General features: G+C 45.2%; 1 protein-coding gene across 2 annotated transcripts; it reads right to left on the reverse strand.

The window, feature by feature from the left end:
- Nucleotides 1-279: 279 nt before the first annotated feature.
- Nucleotides 280-20,660, reverse strand: PPIL1 (peptidylprolyl isomerase like 1). 2 transcript variants are annotated; one of them, XM_059177790.1, is made up of 5 exons: nucleotides 20,366-20,660; nucleotides 19,116-19,200; nucleotides 17,467-17,621; nucleotides 2,044-2,112; nucleotides 280-1,489 (listed from the first exon to the last, which is right to left on the reverse strand). In XM_059177790.1, the coding sequence occupies exons 3-5, from the start codon at nucleotides 17,618-17,620 to the stop codon at nucleotides 1,269-1,271; spliced, it is 444 nt and encodes a 147-aa protein (XP_059033773.1). In that variant the 5' UTR covers nucleotide 17,621; nucleotides 19,116-19,200; nucleotides 20,366-20,660; the 3' UTR covers nucleotides 280-1,268. The 2 variants fall into 2 exon arrangements, with proteins under 2 accessions (XP_059033773.1, XP_059033772.1); XM_059177789.1 differs by lacking the exon at nucleotides 19,116-19,200 and having other exon boundaries at nucleotides 20,366-20,659.
- Between the last annotated feature and the right edge of the window lie 532 nt (nucleotides 20,661-21,192).

The following is a 21,192-nucleotide window of genomic DNA, read 5'->3' on the forward strand; positions in this document are numbered from 1 at the left end:
TCCCTGCTGAACGAGGAACCCAACATGGGGCTTGATCCCAGGACCCTGTGATCATGACCTGAGCTGAAGGCAGGAGCCTAACCCATTGGGCCACCCAGATGCCCCTAGCACTGCTTTTTTAAAGTCAGACCTGCTCTTGAATAGAAGTCCACTGGAGATGCACAAGCCCGAAATTGGAATATTGAAGCTGAGCCCTGCAACACTACTTCAGATGGTTTACAGGTTAAAATGACTGTTAAAGCTTCATACAGTATTTAAAATCAGACCACAACAGCAATGTCAACCATCAGTGGCATTTTATTTGGGAAGTTTCTATGTATTCCATAGACATTCACTTCCTTTCTCTTACCACTCTCCCCACTCGTAAAAAAAAAAAAAAAAAATCAGAAAGACTTAAAAAACTTAACATAAAAAATCCTTATCTAGTTTCTCTAGTCTTAGGTTAAAAAAACTTCAGTGGGGCCTCCCCTTCATGACAATACTGCTTTTTAAGGAGAATTCATAGTCTGTCCTTAAGCTCGCTACAGACTTCTACTCCTTCCTGGGGAAAAAATGGTCAATGTTTCTGCTGCCTTTTAATAAATTCCTTTCTTGATTATTACACATTATCATTCCCCACTTGACACCTTCTTAGAAACTTGATTGTTGGATGCATTTTTCATTTGGCAAAAATTCAATGTGGCTTTGCGTGGGATGTCTCAGTGTCAGAAACAGCAGTGTTGACATTCTGGTTTTGAGAGGGAAAATATATATAGAGATGCATACATTCCCGGAAGAACAAATGTAGGAGACTGAAATAGGGTGTGCACAGAGTTAAGAAGGCTGATAGACACTACTTGGTTTTGAATTCTGTGGCTGTCAGCCACCAAAGCCTGCGGTGTAGGCCAGAATAGAAATCCCTGCAGGAAGAAGTTTGGTTCGGCACTATGGAATGACAGAGTCGGTTTCCTCTTGTTCCAAGTGCATCAGCACAGACACGCCCAAGGAGGAGCAGTATATGCTCATTTGCAATGAGCGGTTCACTGTAAGTGATCACTTATGAGCATTTCTGCAAACACTCTGTCAAACCTAGGCACTGGGGAAAGAGAAAAGCAGCATCCTCTCAAAATATACTTCCAGCTCTAACTCACCCAAGACCCCAGGTCTCCTTAGCTTTGTGATTTGCAAGGCCAAAATGAAGTTTAAGTACATGTCACTCTAGGTCATCCAGAAGCTGGTTCACTGGGGCCATCCTGGAAGATCCAGGCGTGCCCTCGAGAGCAGCAAGCCTACCCAGAAGGGTACGCCTTAACGATCTTCACATCGTCCACAGGGCGGTCCTGGGAGTTCGTTTCCACCATTCCTACTCGATTCACCATTCCTATACCTTGGCAGACGCGGCCAAAAATGGTGTGCTTGCCATCAAGCCACTGGGTAGGGGCAAGCGTCACGAAAAACTGGCTGCCGTTGGTGTCTGGCCCTGCATTGGCCATGGCGAGGATTCCAGCCCCTGGTGGGTAAAGAAAGAAAGTAAGAATAACCCCCAGAGCTCTAGCTGGGCACATGTCCCACCATCCCAGACTTTATTCTGGCCTCCACCATTAACCACAGGACCCGAACACTCTTCCCCCGAGGGCAGGCCCTGCCGTTACACAATGGCCTGTCACCGCCCTACCACAACAACTGCACCTTCCTAGTCTTGGCCTACTCCCCAGCTTCTCTATCCATCATGATCCCCACAAACTGCTGGACCATGTCCCCAGTGCCCTGCAAAAACCCAGCAAGGTCTCCGGCTGCTTTGAGGAAGCTTTCGTTTATCCTATAGTTTGTAAGAGCAACAACATTCGACAGAATCTAGAACATTCGGACCAGCACTGTGAATTACGCAGGAGAGAGAGGTGTCACTCTCTCAAACCCACCAGGGCTCTTTGTGGTGCCGCAGCTAGGCAGCTCCGTGGCACCCTGCCACGGTGTCAGGCATGACCCCAGAATCACAGCCAACAGTGAGCTTTTCAAATTCACTCTCCCTCCCCAAAACCCAGCACAGCCAGATTACATACTTACCAGTGAATTTCAAGTCTGGGTGAAGTTCATCCTCAAACTGCTTGCCATAGATAGATGCACCACCTCGACCTGCCAGATTAGAAGATGAGAGACCATCCGTCAGTCCCATGGACTCCCTCTCAGCAAGAAGCAGTGAGCATGCCTAGTCCCCCTGCGAAGCATGTGTTGCAACTACAGAGCCTAGCGGCAGAGTCCAGCACTGGCACGCCATATTCGTTCAGGTAAGAGGTTTCCTTTCAAAATAACACCAAGAGTGTTTTCTCTTGGGTATTAGAGTAATACATATTCACTGTCAAACATGCAGAAAGCATAGAACATTATCAGAAGAACATTAAAGTTCCATAGAATCTAACCATCTATAGACAACTACCATTTTTAAGTGGATGTATTGATAGATTTCTAAATTTTTAATTTTTTAGGAGTATTTAATTAATTAATTAATTTTAAAAGATTTTATTTATTTATTTGACAGAGACAGACACAGTGAGAGGGAACACAAGCAGGAGGAATGGGAGAGGGAGAAGCAGGCTTCCTGCTGAGCAAGAAACCTAATGTGGGGCTCGATCCCAGGACCCTGGGATCACAACCTACCTGAGTTAAAGGCAGACGCTTAACGACTGAGCTGCCCAGGTGCCCCTTTTTTAGGAGTATTTTAGACAGGAGTGCCCCCAGGACTTAACTATGTGCCCATCACAGACACTGTTCATCAATCAGCATTCCTCACCGCTGAGCTTCCATCTGTATCCCACCAACTCCGAACTCCAGGCAGCCATTTTTAATGGATTAGAGATGGCACAAAAATTAAAACCTATTTGCTGTCCTTGATGTCAGTGAAGGAAAATAACATTCATTTTGGTCAACGATATCCAGCTTAAGGAGAAGAGAGATGGTGGCCAGTGGCAAATGGCAAAGAGGAATCCTATTACAGTAGATGGAGTCTATTGAGAGGAGAGGTGGTACATCACAAGGATACCGTGAGGAAACATGGCATTAGGAATGATTCACTGGCAACATCGCCACCACATGCTATTTATATTATGTCCACAAGAGTGTGGTGCTGTGCGCCCAGGTTCTGTTCTCAGCGCAAGATGATATAACAAATATGGTTTTCCCAGTGGAAAAAAATGCCCTAACAGGAGACCACTCTTAGTCAATTATTTATAAAATAAATATGACTGGTTGAGCTACTTTGGTTTCTCCAAGATGACAAAACAGCCTGGAACAAAATGAACACTACGTTTATCAGCGTTCTCCGCTTGCAAACAGCCCGGCCACAGGGAGCTCCTCCTTCTACAGCCTTCTGTGAAAGTAGGGTGTGAAAAGCACCATGTCCCCCTTCTCTCCCAGGCCCTCCCAGTGAAAATCCTTGCATTACCTTTTAGGATGTTCCACCAAAGACATCATGTCATAACCCCTGATTCTGGAAGAAAACACTTTGTCTTTTTTTTTTTTTTTTTTTTTTTTTAAAGATTGACCCTGGGATCACAACCTGAGCAAAAGGCAGACGCTTGACTGGTTGACTGAGCCACCTAGGCACCCCTGGAAGAAAACACTTCTAAGAGGTGCCTGGATGGCTCAGTTGGAAGAAAACACTTCTCATGCGAAGAGGAATCAGGGGTGAAATCTCCCGCTTAGCCCAGCTACCTACACTTCTGGAAAAGTACCCAACTACTGAACTTTGTAAAAATTCATTCCCCAAATCCCAACCTGCTAGCGTACTTCTAAACAGCAATTAGGTGACCAGCACATGCTCTCTGACTACGGAGTTCCAGCCCGAGACTGAGGGTAGAAGGGGTGGTGAGTGAGAGTGCTAGGGCTGAAGATAAAAGAGAAGGCTGAGGGGGCCAACTGTGCTCAAGCCCTAAGCCTGGGGCTTGAGTAAGTAGAGGGTGAAGTTCAGGAGTGGGCTGTCCATCGGGGTCTGAGCCTTGGAAATGTGATCCCTGTAAGCTGGGGGCCACTGGGATGAAAGCGCGGGGTCCCTGCCCTCTAGGTACTCAAAGCCATCACATAAACGGCCCTGTGAACAAGAGGGCTAAGGGATGGGCAGTCAGGAGTCACAGACGAAGCTGGGGGTTTGCAGTCAACAGGAGATGGGAGGAAGGGCCCAGAAGTCCCTCTGTACTCACTAGAAAGAGTCAGACCAGCTGCAACCAGTTCGGGGGTCTCTACAGCACCATTTCTACATAATATGTTATGGTTTCATAACCTAATTCAAGTCAGTAGGTTCTGCACTAGAATGTCAGAAAGACAAACACTTCTAATCAAAACACTCCTCTGGGTGTGTGGAACAGGAAAGAGATGGGAGCGGGGCCGCAGCAATCTAAGAGTTTGACCATGTGGAGAGGGCTGTGCAGATGCCAATGAACACATACAAAGCTGACCATCTGGAGGCTTCGCCATCAAAATTTCACCATGTGCCTTGTATGGTGTGGGTATGACAGGAAATAGGCACTGATTGGGTTTCTGAACTCTGTACCGTGAAGTTCTTTTATTCTTCTGTCCCTTGTTTTCGACACTTAGTCTCTGTACTTAGTGTTTCAGACCTACGAAGGAGACAAAGAACATGACAAACAGCACCTTCCCTCCAGGGAAGAGTGTAGCAAATCCAGTCCCAGAGCCCATGTCCGTAGCCCCTGAACTCTGTGCTCCCCCCATCCCTGCAGCTAACAACGGCCTCAAAGAACCACATCTTGGCCTCAGGCAACTATTGCGGTGACTAAGAGTCTATCACTTCCATGCATTCTCCCTTCTACCACCTATGTATGCGTCCCTAAACAAATGTATTATTGCTCTGCATGTTTTTAGGGTTATACAAATGCTATTAGACTCGATGCACGACTGTTAACACCAGTCTTCTCTACGCCGATGGATATTCAGGATCCTTTCAGGGTGCTTTTGCTGTTATGAACCATGCTGCAGTAACCACATTCGTACTATCTCCCAGACGCACATGCAGGCACTCAGGGGCTATGACTCATGGCGGATAGGTGGGGTCACAGCTTAAACAGTTCCCCATTACTACATGTCCTCAAATATCTTACCAGAAGTGGCCTATCCAAACTGCTCACTCTTACTGCTCTAAGTCCTCCAGCCACACTTTCTAACATTCGTCAGCCTTAGAGGTGTCAGACTGCTTGTGTTTTAACCTGCATGTCCTTGAAGGTGTGCAGAATTTCATGTTTACGGACTATTTACCTTTCAACCTCTGGGAACAGCCACTTATCTACCGAGTGATTTGATATTTATACACACACACACACACACACACACACACAAAATTGGTATATTATTAGGATTCGTATTCTGGATACTAATCCTTGGTCAGTGAATGCTTTTGCAAATACTTTCTTCCCAGTAGATTTTTTTTCACTCTTTTTGGGGTCTTCTGATGCACAGAATTTTTGCAGTTGAAATTCATTTATCTTCTTATGATCTGTGCTTCTGCTCTAAAAAAATTTTTCTCTTATCCCCCGGACTCCTCTGAGGTCTCCTCTTCCTGCTCACTACCTGTAGAAACCTCTCACAATGAACTGGAGTGGCCGCTAAGCCATGCATGGTGGTCTCTCACACAAAGATTACCACACTTGGTGCTACTTATCCCCACCCGTCCCCTGCCACAGCTGATGGACCACGGATTAATATCTAGCCCTAAAGTGGTCAAGGGTGGGCCAATGACCCATTTGGAGGCCTAGGTGAAAGCTCTGCCTGAGGCACCCGACACCAGAAGGCCATTAACCAAACCAATCAAAAATCTCTTCTGGCAAGAGAGCATCTAACTGCAGATTAGCTGTCCTCTGAGGATTTCTAACACCTTCTCCATGGCCTGCCTCAACTTCAGAGACAAGGGACGCAGGTACTAACCAGTTCCTTTTGCAACTCAGAGTGGTCAGATTACCCAGCTCTGACCTACTGAAACAAAGAGAAGCCTGCTCAGTAGTTTCTGGGAAAGCTACAGCTTTCCTGATAAAAAGGGACAAACACACTCCTGTTGTCTTTCACCTGTAGCTCTTTCTCCATCTTCCTTCTTTGAAAGCAGAGGTGATGTCAGGAGCAGCAGCAGCCTTCTTGCAACCACAAGACAAGTTTGAGATAAAAGGCAACACATTCACAATGGTGGAATGGAAAGACATAGCAAACCTGGGTCCCTGACAACTCTGCTGGGCAGCTGAACCAATGCCTGAAACTACTTACCTTCAGACATTTGTTATGTGAGGAAAAAACAAAAGCTCTCTTCCTTTAAGCCCTTGCTGTGGAGTTGTGTTACTTGTAGCCAAAAGCATCTCAAACTGATACAGAGTCTTCAGAACGGGAAACTAATTGGTGGAGCTGCTGTTAGGGTTTACCAGGGCAAATGCCAGATACCAGATCTACCACAGGAAATGATGTTACCAAGAGGCTTTGTAGTTCTTAGGAGTACTCTCTTCCTCACTTGCCCGTGGGGCCAAAAAGATCCAGATTTCTCTCCAACTCCATTACTTACTGGCTGTGGAACCTTAAGCAAGATACCGACCCTCTCCTAGCCTCAGTTTCCTTATCTGAAAAATGGGAATAGCGGTAGTGCCTCTGTCTCACAGGCTTGTTAGGAGACAGTTAAAGGGAGCTCATCATCACTGATATTACTTCGTTTGCTACATGTTTTACACTATGGGGATTTCTGTGCACTCAATAACCTAGGCATCTTCTGGGAGAGGGAACTGCAGACTGAGAGGAACAGTTCACCCTGGAGGCTGGCCTGCCTGGGTTTGCTGCAGTTCCCCTATCGGCAAACCTCCACCACTCCCTCGCTCTCCTGGCTCTGTGAGTGTAATTCTGCTTGTTTCACTGACAGACTCTGTGAGTATAACTCCACTTATCTTACTGACACAAAAGCAGAGGCCTCTCACCACCAAATCCACTTCCCTTCCTACGCGACCACCCATTTACCAACCTTCCTCCCTTATGGATACATTGTATGAGTTTGCTGTTCATCCAGCCAATCCATCACCATGTCTCACATCAATCCATTCACCTTTAAGGAACTTTGCAACTATAATTCCTCCCAGTCCTGTATCAAGTTTTCTTTCTAGTGGATCATTCCTATCAGCATAAAAAAAAGTGGTATTAATATTTCCTGTCTTAAAAAATAAACATAAAGCTCCATCTCCAAGTATCCATCCCCCTATGTCTCCACATCCCTTCACAGAAAAACTCAAAAATAGCTGTCAGCCCTTGGTGTCTTGGCTTCCTCTCCGGCCTCTCAACGTTCGCTCTCCGTTCAGACTTTTGCCCTCAGCGCTCCACGACCTGGCTCTTGTCAAAGCCATCAGTAAATGCCATGTCATTAAATTCAATGGTCAATCCTCAGGTCCCACCTTGCCTGCTCCACGAGCAGCATCTGACAGCTGATGTCACCCCTCTGGAGATCCCGCCTTACTGGTGGCTCCCCCTATTCTCTACTGGCTCCTTCTCTTCTGCCCCCTCTCCTTGCATAAATGAGACCTGCATTGATGTCTGAAGACCTCCCCTTCCAAACCTGCTCCCTTGCCCCTTTAACTTTCACCGTGTTACCCCAACCAATGTCCTGAATGTCTAGCTCTGTCTTCGCATCTGCTTCCCAGAGGACCAGAACCAACAGAAAACACTATCACCCTAGTCCAAATACAAAAAGCTGTGGCTTTGACAACAACAAAAGCTCTCAATTGATCTCCTTGCTTCCAGGCTTATCTCCTCCTTTCCACCAGTTGATTCTCCACGTGGAAGCCAGGAGGATTCTTTTAGAACAGGTCTCATCAGAGCAGTCCTCTGCTCAAAATCTTACAGTGACATTTCATCACAATTAGTACAATATCCAAACTCCTCATGACAATGTATGAGACTCTAAGACCTGGTGCTCTGCTACTCTCCATAGGCGTCTCTTACCACTCTTCCCCTCATTCACCTGCTCTAGACATACTGGTCTATGGTCTTTCTTTTTTAAAAGATTTTATTTATTTATTTGACAGAGAGAGACAGTGAGAGAGGGAACACAAGCAGTGGGCAGTGGAGAGGGAGAAGCAGGCCTCTCACTGAGCAGAGCACCCAATGTGGGGCTCGATTCCAGGACCCTGGGATCATGACCCGAGCCAAAGGCAGACACTTAACAACGGAGCCACCCAGGCGCCCCTGGTCTGTTGCTGCTTCTTGCCAAGCACACTCTGCTTCTAAGGCCTCTGACTGCTGTTCCCCCTGGAGTGTCCTTGCCCCTGACACTCTCAGGCTCACTACTTCACTTTATTCAGAGCTCTGCTCAAATGCCATCTTATCAGAGGTCTTCCCTAATCGCACTATCCAAAATAGCACCTCTCTCGCTCTCTATCCCAGGGATTCTCAACTCAGGGTGACTTTGTCCCTACGAACATGTGTGGAGACATTTTTAGTTGTCACACAGAGGGGTTCTACTGGTATCCAGCATGGTAAGGTCAGGGATACAGCTAAACATCCTACAATGCACAGACAGCCCTCTACAGCTGAGAATTATCCAGCCCCAAACGTCAGGCTGAGAATCCCTGCTTACACAGTATTTCACAGGGGCTGTTTTATTTACTGTTTTCTCTCCCCAGTTCTTAGAACAATGCCTGGAATATGGCAGGAGTCCAAAAGACATTTATGAAATAAGTTAACAACTAAAATAAATAATAAATGACATCTTTTTAAGCTCCTATTTTGTGTCAAGCCTGTAGCGGCCATTTTACAAACACCAGCTCATTTACCGCTCACATCTTCATGAGGTGCACACAACCAAACCGCACTCTCCATTTATAGCTCAGAAGGCTCAGTGATTTACGTTATGTCTACATTTAATAAGTGTTCCTGTGAAGTTCAGAGTCAACCCCAAACCCACCAGGCTCTGCAACCCAGGCTGTTTACCTCATGCTATTGGACCTTGCCATACACTACTGCTGAGTTACATTTCCCCACATTCCCCTACATTCTTGAGTCTGGGATACTTTTCTTATCCCAGACTCAAGAAACTCTGGAACCCAAAGCAGTTCCAGAATGATGTTAGATCAAATCTGAACTCTTGTCTGGGCGTCTCCATGAACTGGTCTGAGCTTAGGCACCGGGCTAATTACTCTCTGCACTTTGTTCCCAGTTGCACCTTAACTGTTTCCTAAACATGCAGTTCAGGAACCTTAGAAATTGCATCATACACATTTGTCCTGAACATAAAGAGGTGGCCAGATGATGTCACAGAGCCAGTCTAGCACGTGAGACACAACATATGGAGTCCTGCGCTCTCCTTCACCCTCAACAGGTCTCCCCATCACTTGTGCCTCTGCTCTGCATTCTTTCTTCCTAAATCTAAAATGCCCTTTCCCTGTCCTCCTAATAGTTAAAATTCTACATTTCCTGGGTGCCTCAGTTGGTTGGGTGACTGCCTTCAGCTCAGGTCATGATCCTGGAGTCCTGGGATCCAGTCCCACATCAGGCTCCCTTTGCTCAGTGGGGAATCTGCTTCTCCCTCTGACCCTCTCCCCTCTCAAGTTCTCTCACTCACTCTCTTTCTCTCTGAAATAAATAAAATCTATTAAAAATTTTTTGAAAAAGAAAAATTCCACATTTCCTTCAAGGCTCACCTCAAAATATGCCTCCATTCCATGCTAATCCTACTCCCTGTACTTTTTCTCTTTTGATGAACTAGTCCAACCTCTGTTATATGCATGACCCAGAGCGTGCCGCCATAAATTTGCATAGCATATTATTACTTTCGAGTTGTTTCTTGTAAGAACTATCTTGTCTTCCTGGCAGAGAAGGGAGCACTACCAGGAAAAGAGAGTGCCTTGGCTTCTAACGCTTAAGTTTCTTCATGGGACCTAGAATAGCACAGGATACCCAGCGGACTCTTGTCAAACAGTCATCAAATGAATAAAATTAACAATGAACTTGCTGTTCACCACGTTCAATCTCAGGTGTTCCTGGGACTACCAAGAGGAAACGTGAAATCAGAGGGAGGGCAATGCACGACATAATCAGCACATGATTAATCACCGCAATCACGCCAGCTGGGGAGCACTGAGAGCCAAAGCGCAGAGCATGAAGAGCCAAAGGAAGGGCTTGACAGGCTGCCACATCTTACAGGGAGGAGAGAAAGCGGAGAAGTCAGTAGAAGCACATAAAAAGATACTCGGACAGCTAAGGAAAAAGCCAGTGTACAATTATTATAAGAAGAGAAATTTAAAAGTGGGAAAATGGTTTAAAATCCAGCGGGCAGGAGTGCCTTGGTAACTCAGTGGGTTAAAGCCTCTGCCTTCGGCTCAGGTCATGGTCTCAGGGTCCTAGGATCGAGCCCTGCATCTGGCTCTCTGCTCAGCAGGGAGCCTGCTTCCTCCCTCTCTCTCTGCCTACTTGTGATCTCTCTATCAAATAAATAAATAAAATATTTTTTAAAAAATAAATAAATAAAATAAAATCCAGCAGGCAGTCAAAGGTATTCGAATTGAGAAAACCCCTGGCAAAGGCATAAATGAAAAAACTGTGGAAAGAACAGCTGCAGAGTAGCCAGACGGAGGAACAGGTAGGGACAGAAATAGTACACTGGCTTGCTAATGAGCCCAGGATGCCTCATGCTGCTCATCTGAGATGTTTAGCAAAAAACGTGTCACCTAATCAGTGAGTGGTTCACATCAGTGACCCAGGAGGGCCTAACTCTTGTTTGCCTTCTACAGCAGACCCGCCAGCTCCATCATTCATTATACTTGAGGCTGGATGCAATTACTTGGAAATCTTTTGACTGATTGATTCAATCTCATTAAATCTGCATCATGGTGGGGCGCCTGGGTGACTCAGTCGTGAAGCATCTGCCTTCGGCTTGGGTCGTGATCCCAGGGTCCTGGGATTGAACCCTGAATCAGACTCCCTATTCCATGGGGAACCTGCTTCTCCCTCTCCCTCTGCTACTCCCCCTGCTCGTGTTCCCTCTCGCCGTGTCTCTGTCAAATGAATAAACAAAATCTTAAAAAAAAAATTGCCTCATGGAAATGTGACATTATGAAGGATTACAAACCGATTATAGAAACAAAGGGGAGCTCTGCCATGAGCAACTCACATCGGAAGTCACTTCCAATTCTTGTACCCTCATCATGGACTCTCTCAGCTTACCGGTGTTATGAATTATAAATTTTATCTCATGAAAAGACTGAAGAAGAAGACAGGAAAGAAATACATCAAAGTATTTACAGGACACTTTCAGATAAAGAAGTGGAGTGAAGGGCCACCTTGGAGGTTTAGTCAGTTAAGAATCTGTTCAGATCATGATCTCAGGGTCCTGGGATCCAGCCCCCTGGGCTCTGCGCTCAGTGTGGGGTCTGCTTCCCTCCCTCTCTCTCTCTGCCCCTCTCCCTCCCATTACCTGTGCGCTCTCTCTCCCTCTCTAAAAATAAGAAATCTTAAAAAAAAAAAAAAGAAAAAAAAAGGGTGCAGTAAGGCAGGCTTAGCCCCTGCCTCCCCTAATACCCTGATGACACAAACACACAAAATTCTATTTGTTTCCAAGCCCCAAATTCACCTGCATCAACCAAATAAAAGGGAAACAAACTTATTACAAAATTCCTGAAAAGAGTCACCAAGGAAAGAAATGAAAGTTTCTTCTGCCTGCACTCCCTAAAAGTGGTAATCAGGAAAGAAGGAGAGTAACCCAGAGAGGATTCTTACAAATACTCTCCGATGCTGAGAAGCCAGTAGGAGGGTGGATGGGTTGGTGAGGCTAGAAAAGTTAGAGCAGTGCCAGAGGGCAGAAGCCTGTGCATCCTACTAGGGCTCGGGAGCAACACGGCAGGCTACCAGCACCAGGCAATTTGTGGGGCATGGGGGAGCCCTGGGCCGTGATGGGGTTCAGGTCAAACTACCCCCAAATATGGTGCTTTGGCATACTGACTGTCAAGTTGAAGGAATCTGAGAAATATCAGGTACAAGAAGGTCATTCCGACCTTCCCCAGAAGTAGGCCCTAAGACCCTCCTGTGAGAGGTGCTGTCCCTATACCAGGGGGAAAAGAACATCTCATCTCTAAGACAGAAGGGCTCCTGGAGGAATCAAAAGAACAGGCCTTGCTGCTTCCCTCAGTTTATTTTTTTAGACTCCCTTCATCCTCCCACATTTTCCCACAAATTTCCACTCTTCGTCAAACCTAGCACAAAAACACTCAGGTACAGCCACTTCTTTGGGTCTTCATTTCTTTATCAAGGCCGCAGTGTCATCAAACTTACAGCAAACAGGGGCACCTGGGTGGCTCAGTCGGTTCAGCATCTGTCTTTGGCTCAAGTCCTAATGTCCTGGGATGGAGCCCTGCCTCAGGCTCCTTGCTCAGCGGGGAATCTGCTTCTCCCTTCCTTTCTGCCCCTCCCCACTGCTTGTGCACAATGCCTGTGCACACCTGTGTGCTCTCTCCCTCTTGCTCTCTCTTGCAAATAAACAAAATCTTTAAAAAGAAAAAAAAAAACTTAAGAGCAAACAGATTTGTATGCTTTTCTCTCTTTAATCTGTCTGGTTACAGAGACCCAGCTATGAATGAAAAAGGGTAGTAGGATCTTTCTCCTCCACCACAGCTATTCTCAGGGGACCACCCAGTGTCCCAGGTTGGGGAAGAGGGATACCACTGGTTGGTGGAGGAGACCCAGGGACAGGACTTTAATGGAGGCTGGGAAAACCAGAAGCTAGCCCTCCCATAAGGTGCATTCGGCCTTAGCTCTCCTCCCCACCTCATCAGGCTGGAATAAAATAGAAAGAAAGCAACCTAGCATCTGGAATGGGGAAGACAACTGTCTTCCACTTATACTGTATCTGAGCAGATAAAAAGTACGGACAGCATCAGTGCCGACATAACGCACAGATAAGATGGAAAGAGATGGCACAGAAACTCTGCAGACATATTACAACAAATGGAAGGAGAAAAAGAAAGCGTGTAAGTAAAAAACAAAACAAAACAAAACAAAACACCTCAGGTACTCAGTCTGGGAGAAAAGAGAGTCCACAAAGGGCTTCTCTGCAGTTGTTTCAAAACTAGAGATGCTTCAACAGAAATAAGAATCCAGCGGTGTCTGAGTGGCTTAGTGGATTAAATGTCTGCTTTCAGCTCAGGTCCAGATCTCAGGGTCCTGGGATCGAACCCTGCATTGGGCTCCCTGCTCAGTGGGGAGCATGCTTCCCCCTCTGCTTCTGCCCTTCTCGCTCTGCCCACCCCCACCCCACTCTTCTTTCTTGTGCTCTGTCTCTCTCTCTCTCAAATAAGTAAAATCTTATCAAACGAAAGACAAATCCAATAAAACAAGAGCTCAAAGACAAGATAATAAATCAACAGATCAAGGTGAAAAGATTTCAGAGCTAAGGAAACAGTGAGAGCCCAATGATAGCAACACGGAGCTAATCAATCACACAGAGCGGTCAAGAACAGAACAGACGTGACTAAAAGTTAAATAAGGCACAGAGTAAAGGTCTGACACTAATTCAGTGGATGCGGGGGGAAAAAATAGAAAAACATCATCTCACACCCTCAGAAAAAAATGTAAGACAGGGAAGGCAGAGGTCATGAAACAGAGAATAACTGGTTTCCTGAAATACAAAATCAGAGCCAGTAACAGAGAAAATACTCAAAAACACAAATCAAAACATTTTCCCTGAGCTGAAGAAAGGAGTTACTCTGGCCTCAGTATTCTCCAAAGCCACGCTTAAAACCAGAAGGCAACAGAGCAGAACTGCTGAAAACAATCTGAGGGGATGAGTGAGGCCCAAGAACGGCAGATCCAGTCATGGTCTTTTTCAAATTCTCAAACCGGCCTGAGTTACCAAATATAACATCCCGCAGCCCTTGCAATACAAACTACTCAACAGGAAATTCTGCCCTCCAGCACCTGGGAACGGAATAGCCTAATGGTGGGCACCGAAACCTCGGAAATGCAGGACCCATACTGCAACCGAGGGAATCAAACACAGGGTGGAAAATGTACTCTGACAAGGAAAAAGAGTAATGACAAAAACCGAGAGCAAGGGAGAGTGTGAGGTAATAAAAGATATACAGATATATCTACATGGATCTATATGCCTGTCCCTGATTCACAGCAAGGAGCTCCTAAAACTTGTCATTTCCTAAGTGATAAGAACACTAGGAATATCTGTGGTTCTCACATTTAGTCTTTGACCCGTCCCTTAAACAGGGCTTCTAAAACCCTTTTGAATTCCTGAGGGATAAGGGCACGAAAAGCATTTTTTGTTCTAATGAGGCAGGTAGACTCCCGAATGGCCCCTGGGTGAGGACTGGTCACCAGAAAGACCAAGCCACGATTAGAAGCTTGGAATTTTCAATCCCCACTACCCTCTGCTTCTCCAGAGAGAGGAGAGGGGCTGGAAGTGGAGGTAATGATCGATCACAGCTACAAGAAGCTGCCTCCACAAAAATCCAAGAGTACCAGGTTCAGAGAGCTTCCAGGTGGGCAAACACAGTCCTTCCAGGAAGATGACACACCCAAATTCTATAGGGACAAAAGCTCCTGCCCACGGGACCCTCCCAGATCTCTTCATCTGGTTGTTCATCTGTATCCTTTACCATATCCTTTAATAAACTGGTAAACATGTTTCCACAAGTTTTGTGAGCTGCTCTGGCAATTAATTGAACCCAAGGAGGGGGCTGGTTATTGGAACATCTGATAACCTAGGCTTGAGACTGAAGTGGGGTAGGGAGCAGGGGGCAGTCTTGTGGAACTGGGCCTTAACCTGTGGGATCTGATGCTATCTCTGGTTAGATGGTGTAGGAACTGAGCTAAATAATAAGACTCACTTGGTGTCACAGAACTGCTTGTTGGAGGGCAAACCTCCATGCATTTGGTGACCAGAAGTGTCAGAAGTGAAGTGATCTGTGTGAGTAGTAAAGGAGACATGTAAGAGAAAAACACAAAAAGGAAGAACTAGGTTTCTCCCAACACAGAAGGCAGACAAAACACAGTTTTTCCTAAACAACAAGAATGAGCAGAAATTTAAGTACTAATTGCCCCATCCTTCATAGCAGGAACCCAACTATTTGATTATATATATAAATAGCATGCATGACATAGCCTATTCCCTTGAAATTATTTCTGTTTAGCTAGTTATCCATCCATCCTTTTGACTAGGTATCTGAAAAGAAAAATGTCTAGAATAATGGCCACCAAGAGTTAACACTAATTGTTTCTAAGAAGTGGGAATGTTGGGGCGCTTGGGTGTCTCAGTTGGTTAAGTGTCTGCCTTCAGCTCAGGTTATGACCCCAGGGTCCTGGGATAGAGGCCCACATGGAGGCATCCATCCAGCTCTCTGCTCAGCGGGATGTATGCTTCTCCCTCTTCCTCTGCCCCTCCCCCTGCTCGTACTTTCTCTTGCTTGCTCTCTCTCAAAAAAATAAATAAAATGTTAAAAAAAGAAAAAAAAAAAAAGAAGTAGGACTGTTGCAGAATAATTAATCACTAATAGTGGTTAGAAATCTTTAGGAAGTATATTTATGAGTGTTCTTTTTTGTAGTTTTCTATATATACTGTATTTTCAAAAAAGATTTTACTTATTTACATTGAGAGAGAGTGATCAACCAGGGAGAGGGGCAGAGGGACAGAGAATCTCAAGCAGATTCCACTCGGAATATACAGCTTGCATGGGGCTCAATCTTACCACCTGGAGATCATGACCTGAGCCGAAATCAAGAGTCTACTGAGGGGCGCCTGGTGGCTCAGTGGGTTAAACCTCTGCCTTCAGCTCAGGTCATGATCTCGGGGTATGGGATCCAGTCCCGTATTGGACTCTCTGCTCAGTGGGGAGCCTGCTTCCCCCTCTCTCTGCATGCCTCTTTGCCTACTTGTGATCTCTCTCTATCAAATAAATAAATAAAATCTTTTTTTTTTTTTTATAAACATATATTTTATCCCCAGGGGTACAGGTCTGTGAATCACCAGGTTTACACACTTCACAGCACTCACCAAAGCACATACCCTCCCCAATGTCCATAATCCCACCCCCTTCTCCCAAACCCCCTCCCCCCAGCAACCCTCAGTTTGTTTTGTGAGATTAAGAGTCACTTATAGTTTGTCTCCCTCCCAATCCCATCTTGTTTCATTGATTCTTCTCCTACCCACTTAAGCCCCCATGTTGCATCACCACTTCCTCATATCAGGGAGATCATATGATAGTTGTCTTTCTCTGCTTGACTTATTTCGCTAAGCATGATACGCTCTAGTTCCATCCATGTTGTCGCAAATGGCAAGATTTCATTTCTTTTGATGGCTGCATAGTATTCCATTGTGTATATATACCACATCTTCTTGATCCATTCATCTGTTGATGGACATCTAGGTTCTTTCCATAGTTTGGCTATTGTGGACATTGCTGCTATAAACATTCGGGTACACGTGCCCCTTTGGATCACTACGTTTGTATCTTTAGGGTAAATACCCAATAGTGCAATTGCTGGGTCATAGGGCAGTTCTATTTTCAACATTTTGAGGAACCTCCATGCTGTTTTCCAGAGTGGCTGCACCAGCTTGCATTCCCACCAACAGTGTAGGAGGTTCCCCTTTCTCCGCATCCTCGCCAGCATCTGTCATTTCCTGACTTGTTGATTTTAGCCATTCTGACTGGTGTGAGGTGATATCGCATTGTGGTTTTGATTTGTATTTCCCTGATGCCGAGTGATATGGAGCACTTTTTCATGTGTCTGTTGGCCATCTGGATGTCTTCTTTGCAGAAATGTCTGTTCATGTCCTCTGCCCATTTCTTGATTGGATTATTTGTTCTTTGGGTGTTGATTTTGCTAAGTTCTTTATAGATTCTGGACACTAGTCCTTTATCTGATATGTCGTTTGCAAATATCTTCTCCCATTCTGTCAGTTGTCTTTTGATTTTTGTTAACTGTTTCAAATAAATAAAATCTTAAAAAAAAAAAAAAGTCTACCAACTGAGCCACCCCGGTGCCCCTACACTGTACATTTTTACACATGTCCATATATATTAAAGAAACTGAATGCCTCTGGTCATAAAGGATAGACAGAGAACAACTGACAATGACAAAGAAGAAGAAGAAGAAGAAAGACTGCCACAGAGAGTATCAAATTTATCTAAAGGCAAAAAAGCAGGAGCAGGAATCAGTGGAGAGAAGGTGCAGACTGAGAAGCAAGGGGGCCTTAAAACTAACGTTACCATCCACTGATTTCACTAATAAATCCCATCTAAATGACAGTAACTCCCAGATTTGGACCTCCATCCCAGACCTCTCCATGAACTCCACACTCGTATCCCCTTACTTATTCAACATCTCTACCTCAAGATCTGACAAGTATTTCAAATGTAATGTATCCAAAACTAAAACCAAATTCTTGATTTTTCCCCTCTGCACGTACTCCTCTCTCAGCCTTCCTTATTTTGCTGAATTCAGCCAAGGTCGGCTTAATTATACCTGTTCCTGTTGGGTCACCTCCCTGGATCATGAAGTCTTTGATGATCCTGTGGAACTTTGTGCCATTGTAGTAACCTCGACGTGCCAACTCAGCAAAATTCTTACAGGTCTTTGGAGCATGCTTCCAGTACAACTCCAGCACAATGATCCCCATGCTGCAGGGGAAGAGGAAAGTAGAGCTCCAGTCAGGAACAAGGTCACGCAAAGTAATGTTATGGGACTGATCCAGGACTCTCTATTTTCAAGTTTATATTAAGTCATGAAATTGTAATACATATCGGATTTCACGCTGGGCAAAGGAAAACATCACAATCACAATGTAAATAACTTAAACACAGGTATCTTCTTTGAGTAAAGCACACGGGAGATTATGGTACTTATTTTAAACAAAATGACTGTGGACAACTAAAAAAAAATTCAAACTAGCTTTATATATTAAAAAAATCTTTGATCGTGGGAAACCAATATAACCAACTCTTAAATTAGGGGGGAAATTACACTTAATTTGTAATTTTTTTTAAGAAGGACATTAACATATCAGGAATTTATACTTATTTATACATGTATGAGTTTCTGGGTGGAGGTAGAAACTGGATAATGGCAAACAGGAAGGCTTTCAATGAGTACCTTCTTTTAAACTTTTGTATTTTTGAAACATGTAAATATATTACCTATTTGTAAAAATTTTAATGTGGAAAAAAAAAGTACAGTTTGTGTGTGTACTTAGGAGGGGGTGCAACAAACGAAAAACATGATTATTTCAAATCTCTAACCTACCAAATGGGATGAGCACTTTTCCCCCTTAAGTACAGCAAAGGAAAAGAAAAAAGCAAAAGACTTTAGACAGGTGCCTTCCCCTCCACTCCATCACTCACCTAGATTTTAAGCTCCAAGAATGTGAAAATTGAGGCAACTCTGGATAGCCTGTATACCCAGTGCCAAGCACATTGTAAGCACTCTGTAAATGTGTGTGTGTATATACATATATATAAAATGTGCTAGAATATAGCTTTCTAAAACCCTTTCTACCAGCAATTCATCCTTCACACTACTAAAATTCAACAGGGATTAACACCTACTCTGTACAAATTCTAGGTGCTTTTGCCCTCATAGAGCTTATATTCTGGTGCAAATTTTTTTAAATACAGGGAGTAACTTTTTGGAATGGCAATCAGGAAATACCTAGACAACTCTGAAATCTGCATACCTATTGGCAGCAATTTCAACTTCAAAGTATTCTATAGCAAAATTTACAGATGTGCCTAAGGATCCAGTATGTGCAAGGGTCTTTATTCTAGTATTTATCATAACAAAACAAGAGGCAATTTAAGAGTCCCTTAAAGAGGAAATGACTAAAATACAAAATAGCAATGATGTGGGAAGCCATATTAACAAGTGAAAGGAAAGCAAATTATAGGAAAAAATATATATACAGTATGATCACGATCCTGTTTTTAAGAAACAGAACATTAAAAAAAAATGTTTATACATTCACAGAGAAAGATGTAGGTCATCCAAAGAACTATTAACTATTTCTACAGGAAGAGGTGGATTTCATTTATTCTACACACTTCTACACTGCTTGGATTTAAATTTCAATTTATCTTGTAACTTAAAAATGTTAACAGGTGAATTCAGAAATTACTTACAAGTTGAGGCCTGACGAAGTAGAATTTTGCCATACACGGTGGGGAAGATGACCAGAGAGCAAAAGCAGCACCTGAGAACCGTGTTCTGCGGGAAAACAGCATGGCCAAAAGCAGAAAGTTGACAGAGAACTAGGGCCTGGACCTAGACTACTGGTGTGGGGATAGCAGAAGATGTAGCTAGAGAGCTAGGTAAAGACCAGATGAGAAAAACAAACAAACAAACAAACACCCTGAATGTCAGACTACAACTAAGCTGATATTGCTGCAGCAGTAAGAAGTTACTTAAGGTTATTTGTCCTACTTCCAAAAGATAGGACTATCTCCAAAGAGGCAATGGAATCAATGGGGCTAAAGAACCGAGCAAGTGAGGCAGACAGACCAGGCTCCAAATGAGGTTCCCCTACTTACTAGATATATGGGTTTGGTCAAATCATTTAATCCGTGAATTCTATCGTTTCCCCTGCTAAAATGGGAGAGAAGGTGGAATAACACCTGCACGATTTGAGTTGCTAAGCGGATTAAAATCAGTGAGATGGGGGCGCCTGAGTGGCTCAATGGAATAAAGCCTCTGCCTTCGGCTCAGGTCATGATCTCAGGGTCCTGGGATCGAGCCCCACATCGGGCTCTCTGCTCAGTGGGGAGCCTGCTTCCCTCCTCTCTCTGCCTACTTGTGATTTCTCTCTGTCAAATAAATAAATAAATTCTTTTAAAAAAAAAAAATCAGTGAGATGCTGTACGTCAGGGGACGGGGACAAGAGGGCTGGTCCTCAATGATACCGCTCTTTGACAGTGGGGAAATGTGCTTCTTCCTATGCCTTCCTAGTAATTTGGTTATCCAGCTGAACTATTTACAACGTTAGTAGTTACAGATCTGCCCCTTTCACTACATTGTAAGGTCTTAAATGCAAGGCGGCGTGTCTCCTGCAGCTATATCCTGATTCCAGTCCCGACGTCGCCTGCTTGTAGACTCAACACACGCTCGTCGAACGAAGGAATGAATGAACCAGGGGGTGGAAGGAGGGCAAGCAGGAAGCTGTCGCTGAGGTTTCAGAGCGAGCCGGTGCGGAGCTAGGACGCGGGCGGTGGCGGTCCCCATTCAGCTCCCAGGCGGCCCCCACGGCCGTCCCTGCACGCTTCCCCACGAGGAGGCCGTGCTCCCGGGGGAGTGCACGGGGAACCCAGCCCCGCGGCAAAGCCCGGGCTCCGCATTGCCTCAGCCAGCCGAGCCCCAGAGGTCCCACCCCTCTCACCTGGTCTCCAAGTATACGTTGGGCGGCTGCCAGGAGTCCGGGGGTATCGCCGCCATAGCGCAGCCGACGGAATCTTGCAGCAAAGCTACTTCCGGTGTTGGTTCCCGGGGACCCTGCGCTACTGCGCGCACTTCCGGTCTCCGTCGTTCAACCTTTGCGATGCCAAGATTTGGGGGACTGAGACAAGGATGAAGAAGGATCCCCCTTCCAAGGCCGGGAAGCTGGGATGCGAGATGAGAAAAAGCTGATGGCAAGGACGGAGGAAAGTGCAAGCTCCATCGTAGAGGTGGTCTCTAGGTTGAAGAGACCGCGACACTCTCCGGACGCTCTGATTGGTTCGTTCAGGCGTGGAAGGCGGGAACAACCAGCAAATCTGCACTCCGATTGGAGTTAATATCCTAACTTTCAATTGGCACGATTTTCTAGTTCCACAAAAGGGCAAGGTCCTGAAAGGGGATGGGAATGAGTCGCTAGTCTCTGACATTTGTAAGGCGCTGTACAATTTGCGTAACACTACACTTTACTCTTATCTACTCCACAAAGCAGTCCTGTAAAGAAGATAATATTGTTCCCATTGTTCAGTTGTGAAAACTGAGACCCAGCGGTGAGATGACTTGCTCATGTGTCCATAGCCTTACAGCGAACCCGAGCCTCCACCTTCCAAAGAGTCAGGGAGAGTGGAAGGGGAAGGGCCAGGAAGAAAATGCGGAGGAAAAAGAGACAGGAGAACGAAGATCAAAGGGATGAGGGCTAAAACAGGGCTCAGAGTGACTGGCTGGGATAGATGGGGTAGAAGGTTGTTGGGAGGGTTTGTTCAGGACTAAAGA

This window comes from Mustela lutreola, chromosome 6, assembly GCF_030435805.1.
Source record: "Mustela lutreola isolate mMusLut2 chromosome 6, mMusLut2.pri, whole genome shotgun sequence".
Taxonomy (NCBI): domain Eukaryota; kingdom Metazoa; phylum Chordata; class Mammalia; order Carnivora; family Mustelidae; genus Mustela; species Mustela lutreola.

Coding starts and splice junctions, on each gene's coding strand:
- PPIL1 (XM_059177789.1), bottom strand. CDS start 20,421: ATGGCGGCGATACCCCCGGACTCCTGGCAGCCGCCCAACGTATACTTG. Junction 2,113..17,466: donor AGGTGACCCAACAGGAACAG/GTATAATTAAGC, acceptor CTAATCTGGCAG/GTCGAGGTGGTGCATCTATC. Junction 1,490..2,043: donor CCCAGACTTGAAATTCACTG/GTAAGTATGTAA, acceptor TTTACCCACCAG/GGGCTGGAATCCTCGCCATG.